The sequence below is a fragment of the Quercus lobata genome, chromosome 5 (assembly GCF_001633185.2).
Source record: "Quercus lobata isolate SW786 chromosome 5, ValleyOak3.0 Primary Assembly, whole genome shotgun sequence".
In the NCBI taxonomy this organism is placed as follows: Eukaryota; Viridiplantae; Streptophyta; class Magnoliopsida; order Fagales; family Fagaceae; genus Quercus; species Quercus lobata.
The window spans coordinates 68,846,693-68,855,753 of NC_044908.1; the positions used below are offsets into that span (position 1 = coordinate 68,846,693).

Sequence of the window (9,061 nt, forward strand, 5' to 3'; positions counted from 1 at the left end):
TCAGTTTAGGTACTTAGATTGGATCCATCACTTGTAGGTAGTCAGATGTCAAGTGACGCGTCTTGTGAGGAGTCGTCAGCCTGCGAAGGAGCGGGCTACGACGAGACCTATGGTTCTGGAGATGAGTCAGACTTTTCCCTTTCGTCAGAGAGAGAGACGTCGGCACAATCTCCTGACGTTGATGAGAGTTTGGCTGAGGGAGATAAGGATGAGGAGAGAGGGGATGGAACGGATGTTGACGGAGAGGAGAGCGACGGGGATGAGGGTTCCAGTGAAGGAACCTCAGAGGGTGCCGGAGATAACCGTCCCTTCATTCTTCCTGAGGATTGGGTCGTCAACAAATTTTTGCCTAGAATGAGTGGTAAAGTTTTTAGGGAGTTACGTGTTCGTTATCAAATCCCAGACCATATCCCAATCCGTCTCCCTAGAGAGGACGAGAGGTGTTACTCTGGGAGGACAGTTGATGTTGGCATGTATGATGCCATGTTCGCTGCGGGACTTAGGTTACCGTTGATGGCCCTACACCGTCAACTTGCAGACTTCCTAGGCATATCCGTCACCCAAATTGCCCCTAATGCCTGGAGGACTTTCATAGGAGCAGAAATCCTATGGGGCAATCTTAGTGGAGGACACTGGCAGCTTACTCTAGACGAATTCTTTTATTGCTATAGGCCCCATCATATCGCCTCGTCCAAGGGGACATATCATTTCAACGCCAGGGAGAAAGGGTTACGGCTTGTATCAGACATGCCAGATTCAAATAGGAAATGGAAGAGTAGGTACTTTTTTGTTGAAGGGACAGATTGGGTTTGCCGTCAGGAAGAGTGGGCGACGATGCCTCGCGGCTATTTTGACAACACCTGGGCCTTTGTCAAGGACTCAGGTCGACCCCGTCAGCTATGTTCTTTCTGTTTATTTTTGAGGTGACGTCATTAACACTTGCTTTTTGTTTCTTTCAGCTTATACCCGTTCGCACGTAACTGACGAGCAAGAGGAGTTCATCCAACGGATTCTGGAGATCCCTTTGGAAGATCGTAAGTGTAGGGATTTGATCACCCTCGACACACTTCATTTATATTGTGGGGGTCCAGAACCGTCAGCGGCAGCCCGAGGGTTGGAGCAATTTTCACGCCGACGTGAGTAAACTTTTATTTATCCCGTCAGTTTTATTCCTCCGTTACTTGCCCTAACGGTATCCTTTGTGTTGTAGAAATGGACTCTGCGAAGCAAAGGATAAGGGCTGCCGCAGCTCGTCAGAAAGAGGAGAGAAAAAATAAGGAGGCAGGAGGGGAGGCTTCGTCAACCCCAAAGGCCATCGCTAAGGTGACGAAGAGGAAGCCTGACGGGAGCGATAGCCGGCCCGCAAAAAAGGCTGCCGTCACCCCCGGGGACGAAACGCTGAAGGAGAAATCCTCTCCTAAGTCTAGCCATGGCACGGGCAAGGGGGTGATGACCTCTACTAGTCCCGTCAGCGAGGGTCCCAACCGTCTCCTGACCCACAAGGACTATGCCATCGGGGAGGTTGAGTCCTTGATAAAACTGACAGATATAGAACCTTGTGACCAGGTGGGGACGGAGGACTTAGGGGCGTCAACCCTCTTCGACCTCACCAGGATATGTTTACTATGATTATGTTTGGGGAAGCTCTGTTTTGCTTTGGTATATTTTTTGACTGACGGATATGTTTTCTTAGGCCTTGGTGTGCGTCAAGGCCCTTCAAGACCATTGTGCGGCGAAGGAAGGGGTCGTCACTCGAGTTCGCAAGCACAACACGAACCTGTTGAATCAGCAAGCTTAGTACAAGGAAGCCGTCCGTATCCTAAACAAGGAGCTGCAGGAAGTTAAGGAGAAGCTGACGGAGGTTAGCCGTCAGAATGATAAGCTCCAGGAAGAGGTGATGGGTCTAGGCGAAAAGCTGCAGATGGCGGGGGCTGACGCGATTAGAGATTTTAAAGTGTTGCAGTCTTTCATTGACTCATGTGGTCGATATTATGGCACTGGGTTTGAAGACTGCCTTCAGCAGGTCGCGTCGGTTTACCCGGAGTTGGATTTGTTTGGGATCACCATGGATGATGGAGATGACGGCCTTCCTCAGCCTACTCCTGATCATGACGGTAGTGTGGTCCTAGCTCAGCCTGCTGCCAACCCTGCTGCTTCTGATTCTCCTGCCCTGATTGTGGGTGTTGAAGACCATCAAGCTGATGGCAAAGATGCTGACGTTCCTGCCTCTTAGTTTTTATTTCACATTTTAGCCATGTATTTACTTTATGGACAATGGTTGTATTTTAATTATTTGGAAAACAGTTGTAGTTTGGAATAGTTGGCAAACAATGCTAAAGTGCCCTTTTGGTTTTCTGGGCCTTTTGTTTATATATAGTGGTATGCTTTTACTTCCGTTGCTTTTATCTATATGATAACCCGAAATTCTGGTAGAGTTTTCCATTTGTTTTTTGAATTTTTTCGTATGGTGATTGCCTCACCACTTTAGACCGTCAGTTTTTTAGCTTTGGCCCAGATGACTGTCGTCTTTGTAGGCCCTTTTGCTTGAGGGCTGTCCGTATGATGATAGCTTCATCTACAGGACCGTCAGCTTTCTGGCCTTTCCGGACCGTCATTTTCTCGGCCTTAGCCTTGACATCCTTGACATCTTTTTTGGCCAGTCTGTTTTTTAGGACCTTGTCCATGTGATGATTGCTTTATCTATTGGGCCGTCAGCTTTTTAGCTTTTCTGGACCGTCATTTTCTCGGCTTTAGCCTTGATGTCCTTGACATCTTTTTTGGCCTGTCTGTTTTTTAGGACCTTGTCCAAGTGATGATTGCTTCATCTACTGGGCTGTCAGCTTTTTAGCTTTTCCGGACCGTCATTTTCTCGGCCTTAGCCTTGATGTCCTTGACATCCTTTTTGGCCCGTCGGTTTTGTTTTAGGCCTTGATGTCTTTTGACATCTTTTTTGGCCCGCCGGTTTTGTTTTAGGCCTTGATGTCTTTTGACATCTTTTTTGGCCCGTCTGTTTTTTAGGACCTTGTCCAAGTGATGATTGCTTCACCTACTAGGCCGTCAGCTTTTTAGCTTTTCCGGACCGTCATTTTCTTGGCCTTAGCCTCGATGTCCTTGACATCTTTTTTGGTCCGTTGGTTTTGTTTTAGGCCTTGATGTCTTTTGACATCTTTTTTGGCCCGTCAGTTTTTTAGGACCTAGCCGTTTTGGCCGTGAACTTAGTGGACTGTAGAAAAAATACACTTCAGCAATTTCTGAATAAAACTCCTCTTATTGCCATGCATTTAAATAAAAATAATTAAAACCAAATCCTGCCCCTTGGGCTGAAAAGTATTGTTGCAAAAAAAAACTAAAATGATAAATCTGAGGAGTAAGACTAAAATTTGCTGAAATAGAAAAGAGATTGGTCTTTATGCTGCCGCTCCTATTGGTAATACTTTCGTAGGTGCTTGGTGTTCCATGGGTGTGGTAGTTTCTGTCCTTCCAACGTTTCTAGGTGGTAAGTACCTTTTCTCTGCCACGACGAAACTCGGTAAGGACCTTCCTAATTGGGGCCGAGTTTCCCTCGGGTAGGGTCCCTAGCGGCGCCCATGACCTTTCTAAGAACAAGGTCTCCAACTTGGAAGTCTCTGTGTCAGACCTGAGAGTTGTAGTGTTTGGCCATGCGGTCCTGGTACCTAGCGAGCCTTTGTTCTGCTGCTGCTCTGATCTCGTCCACTAGGTCGAGCTGTAGTCGCATAGCCTCGTCGTTTTTGTTCTCATCATGGTTGTGTACCCTGTAACTTGTAAGTCCAACTTCGCCCGGGATGACTACTTCGCCTCCATACGTCAGGCGGAACGGTGTCTCTCCTGTGGGTGTTCTTGCCATCGTCCTGTATGCCCATAGTATGCTCGGCAATTCTTCGAGCCATATACCCTTTGCCCCCTCGAGCCGAGTCTTGATAATCTTGAACAAGGATCGGTTCGTGACTTCGACCTGGCCATTAGCTTGAGGGTGGGCGGGGGAGGAGTAGTGGTTCTTTATTCCTAACTGTGAGCAAAAATCCCGGAAGGGGTCGTTGTCGAATTGTCTCCCGTTGTCCGAGACAAAGACTCTAGGAATGCCGAACCTGCATATGATGCATCTCCAGACAAAGCTCCGCACGTTCTTCTCTGTAATCGTGGCCAGAGTTTCAGCTTCCACCCATTTCGTGAAATAGTCGATGCCCATTACTAGAAATTTCAGCTGTCGTACGGCCGTAGGGAATGGTCCCATAATGTCTAATCCCTATTGTGCGAACGGCCATGGGACCGTCATCGGGGTCAGCTCTTCGGTTGATTGTCTAATAATATTGCTGAACCTTTGGCACTTGTCGCAGGCCCTGACATAGGCTTCGGCGTCCTTCTGCATGGTGGGCCAATAGTACCCAACTCGCACAAGCTTGTGTACCAACGATCTGGACCCTGAGTGGTTTCCGCAGACTCGTTCATGCACCTCTCTCATGACATAATCTGCCTCTTTCGTACCCAAGCATCTCAAATATGGTCGGGAGAAACCTCTTTTGTAAAGGACGTCTTTTATCAAGACGAACCTCGCCGCCTGGACCTTAAGCTTCCTTGCGGCTTTCTTTTCGTCTGGTAAGATCCCAGCTTTTAGGTATGAAACTAACGACGTTGTCCAGCTACTGCCGGAGCGTATTTCCTGCATGTTGCTGAGATCTATTAGCGGAGAAAGCTGCATGAAAGAGAGTACATTACCAGGGATGACCATTTGTTCTGCTGAAGCGGCCTTCGCGAGGCGGTCGGCTCGCTCGTTTTCTTCTCTGGGAATTTGGACGACTTTGGCTTCTAGGTCATCCACTCTTGCCCTTACTTCATCAAGGTACTTCTTCATCTTTTCGCTTTTGCACTCGTAGTCTCCATTTATTTGGTTAGTGATGACCTGTGAATCGCAGTAGATGACTACCCTCGCGGCTCCGGCTGCTTTGGCAAGGTCGAGCCTTGCTATCAGAGCCTCATACTCTGATTCATTGTTGGTGGCAGGGAAGTCGAGACGGACCATACATTCAATGGTGTCTCCTTCGGGCGATTGTAGCACAATGCTGGCCCCTGCGGCTTGTCTGGTGGACGATCCGTCCGTATATATGCTCCATTGAGGGGACTCTGTTGCCTTCTTGTCTTCGTCATGAGTGAATTCAACTATAAAGTCAGCGATGATCTGTCCCTTGATGGTGGTCCGCGGGAGGTACTGAATATCAAATTCGCTCAGGTCTATAGCCCACAATGCCAACCGTCCCGCGGCCTCGGGGCTGCTCATTGCCCGCCGTAAGGGTTTGTCAGTCAGGACGTTCACCGTATGAGCTTGGAAGTATGGTTTGAGCTTGCGGGGTGCCGTAACTAGTGCAAAGGCAAGTTTTTCCATAGGTGGGTATCTTTCTTCGGCACCGTGAAGCGCTCGGCTTGCGTAGTATACGGGCTTTTGCACTCTCTCTTCTTCTCTGACCAAGGCTGCGCTAACGGCTACGGGGGAGATGGCTAGATAGAGAAAAAGCTCTTCTCCTGGCTGCAACGGGCTCAGCAATGGTGGGGAGGAGAGGTATTCCTTCAATTCTTCAAATGCTTGCTGGCATTCGTTAGTCCATTCAAAGGATTTCTTCAATGTTCGGAAGAAGGGCAAGCACCTGTCCGTTGCCTTTGACACGAACCTGTTCAGTGCCGCTCTCTTTCCATTGAGGCTTTGCACCTCCTTCACATTTCTTGGTGGTACCATGTCCATAATAGCCCGAATCTTGTCCGGGTTCGCCTCGATTTCCCTCTGAGACACCATGAATCCTAAGAATTTTCCTGCCGTTACTCCAAAGGCACACTTCTCTGGATTGAGCTTCATGTTGTAGGAGCGAAGTGTGTCGAATGTTTCTTTGAGATCTCCTAGATGATCTTCCTCCCTTCGGCTTTTTACTAGCATGTCGTCCACGTAGACCTGGACATTCCTCCCAATCTGTCGTGCGAACATTTTATTCATGAGCCTTTGGTACGTTGCGCCTGCGTTCTTCAGGCCGAAGGGCATGACCTTGTAACAGAAGAGGCCTTGACTGGTCACGAACGACGTTTTTTCCTGATCGGCTTTGTGCATTCGAATTTGGTTGTACCCTGAGAAAGCGTCCATGAAACTCAGCAACTGGTGTCGGGCCATAGAGTCTACTAGGACATCAACCCTCGAGAGGAGGTAGCTATCCTTGGGGCAGCCCTTGTTAAGGTCGGTGAAATCCACACACATCCGCCATTTCCCGCTCGCTTTTTGACCATCACTACGTTTGCTAACCAGTCGGGATAATATACTTTCCTAATGAAGCTCGCTTCTTGTAGCTTTCTGACTTCCTCTACTACGGCTCGATCTCGTTCGGGGGCAAACACCTCTTCTTTTGTTTGATAGGTGGAAAGGCGGGCGATACATTCAACCTGTGCACCATGACTGAAGGATCTATTCCCGGCATATCTTCTTGACCCCACGCGAACACGTCTCGATTGCATCTGAGGAAGGTTATGAGCTCCTGACGGACTGTGGCGTTAGCGAGCGTTCCAATTTTGGTTGTTCGGCCAGGATCGGAACTGTCAAGTGGTATCTCTTCTAACTTCTCAACCGGCTCCGTTACCGTTCGGTGTTCTTCTATGCTTAGAGCTTGAACCTGATCCTCCATTTCCATCATGGCTATATAGCATTCGTGCGCGGCCATCTGACTCCCACGCAGCTCTCCTACTCCGTAGTCAGTTGGGAACTTTATCATCAGGTGGTAGGTGGAAGTTACCGCCTTCCATGAGTTGAGCGTGGGTCGCCCAAGAATAGCGTTGTAGGCTGACGAGCAATCGACTACCAAGAATGTCACGTCCCTGTCTATTTGTTGAGGGTAATCACCCACAATTACGGATAATGTGACCGCACCCAGTGGGAATACTCGGCTCCCGCAGAAGCCAACAAGCGGGGTATTTGTTGGGATCAATCGTTCCCTGTCGATCCTCATCTGCTGGAACGCTGTGTAGTACAAGATATCTGCTGAACTGCCATTGTCGATCAGCACCCGGTGCATATTGTAGTCTCCTACACGTAAGCTGATGACGAGTGCATCGTCATGTGGATGGTGAAGGCGTCGCGCGTCTTCTTCTGAGAATCCGATTACGGGACCTTCTCTTCGTGCTATCTTCGGCACGACTCCTGTTAGCTGAACATTTTGTACCATTCGAAGATAGGTCTTGCGGGCTTTCTTGGATGACCCGGCGGCAGCCGTTCCTCCTACGATCATCCTTATATCCCCGAGCGGGGGCTTCGGTAGCTCATTGTCCCGTCGGGGGTGTTGGTCTTGTGTGGGGGGATCCGCTTTCTCCTTACTAACGAATCTCTGCAGCTTTCCTTGTCTGATAAGGGCCTCAATCTGCTGCTTGAGGTCATAACAATCAGCCGTGTCGTGGCCATGGTCGCGGTGGAAACGGCAATACTTATCCCGGGAACGTTTGTTGGGGTCACTCTTCAGCTTTTCCGGGAACGTCAGAGCCTCTTAGTCCTTGATTTGCATAAGGACTTGATCTATCGGGGCTGTTAGCGGAGTGAAGTTTGTGAACCTTCCCCCCAGGGGCTTAGGGCGCCTTTCGTCCCTTCGGTCTCCTGTTCTTGCCTTCTTTCGGCCTTGGTCCTGCCGAGTGTCTTCCTGCCTTTCTCTCTTCCTGGGCCTTTCTTCCTGGGCTAACAGCGCATCTTCAGCGTTCATATACTTTGTGGCGCGATAAAGTACTTCCGACATGGTCTTTGGGTCGTTTTTGTATAGGGAGAACAAAAACTTACCCTTCTTCAAGCCATTCGTGAATGCCGCAACAAGTATCTTATTGTCGGCTTCGTCGATCGAGAGTGTCTCTTTGTTGAAGCGGGAGATGTAGGCTCTTAAAGTTTCATCTTCTCGCTGCTTCATACTTATCAAGCAAGCCGCAGACTTCTTGTATTGATGGCCTCCAATGAAGTGTGCGGTAAACTAAGCGCTCAGCTCTTTGAAGGTGCCGATGGAGTTTGGTGTCAGTCGGCTGAACCAAATTCTTGCTGCGCCCTTCAGCGTTGTAGGGAAGGCCCTACACATGATGGCGTCCGCTACTCCTTGAAGGTGCATTAGGGTCTTGAAGGTCTCCAGGTGGTCCAGTGGGTCCTTGACCCCGTCATAACTATCTATCTATGGCATGTGTAACTTACTTGGTAAAGGGTAGGAGTTGACGGTGGCGGTGAATGGCGAGTCAGTTCGGTTGACAAGGTCGTCAAGGTCGCTTGATACTCGTCCCTTGAGAGCATTCATCATAACCTCCATTTGTTCCTTCATGGCTTGCATCTCCGCGATAACAAGCGGCGGAGTGGTTTCTGCGAGGGAGGGCATGCTTATGTTTTGTCGTTCCGGTTTGCTCGGGGCGTTGCTGGCCTGGGGTCCCTCCTGGTTTCTTCTGTCGGCGCTGGTTCCTTCTTGATCTGCTCCTTGGTTGTTTGGAGCTGCATTTTTCTGTTTCAGTTACTCTTCTAGGTCGTGGTTTTGTTTGGTGAGGCGCTCCACGGCAGTGGCGAGTGTCCTCACTTGTCTTTCGAGCGCAGTCGTAGGGGCTTCTTCTTCTTGAACGTCGTTGGTGGTCGCCATTGAGCGAGTGAGTACCATGTAACTCTTTTGTCTAGGAAGCGATAATGTGCTACGTTTCCCATAGACGGCACCAACTGATGATGCCGAAAATAATACCACCAGCGAGTCACACGTTCCTCGTACGTTGCAAATGGCACCTGCACAACGAAAAGGAATAACCTAGCAGAGAGTACCGGTGTGGTACCGGCCAAACATCCTCCGAAGGTCAAGTTAGAACTATTCTCACTGCTCTAGAGTGCTAGAGAGGGTAAATTATGCGTACCTTGGTTTGTGAGGGTGCTTGGGTTTTTATAGTAGTGAAGGCTGCCCCTCTTTTCCTTGGAGTAGAAGTCTTTTCCTTATAGGAGTCTTCTTGGGCGTATTTTATGGGATTCTTTCCATATAGGAGTGCTTAGGTTTCATGAAACGTGGGGAGCAAGTTATAT

General features: G+C 49.2%; 1 protein-coding gene across 1 annotated transcript; it reads right to left on the reverse strand.

Moving 5' to 3' along the window:
• Nucleotides 1–3,631: 3,631 nt before the first annotated feature.
• On the reverse strand, nt 3,632–5,803 carry LOC115991008. Its single transcript, XM_031114766.1, has 3 exons — nt 5,041–5,803; nt 4,569–4,893; nt 3,632–3,869 (listed from the first exon to the last, which is right to left on the reverse strand). The coding sequence occupies exons 1-3, from the start codon at nt 5,801–5,803 to the stop codon at nt 3,632–3,634; spliced, it is 1,326 nt and encodes a 441-aa protein (XP_030970626.1).
• Nucleotides 5,804–9,061: the final 3,258 nt, after the last annotated feature.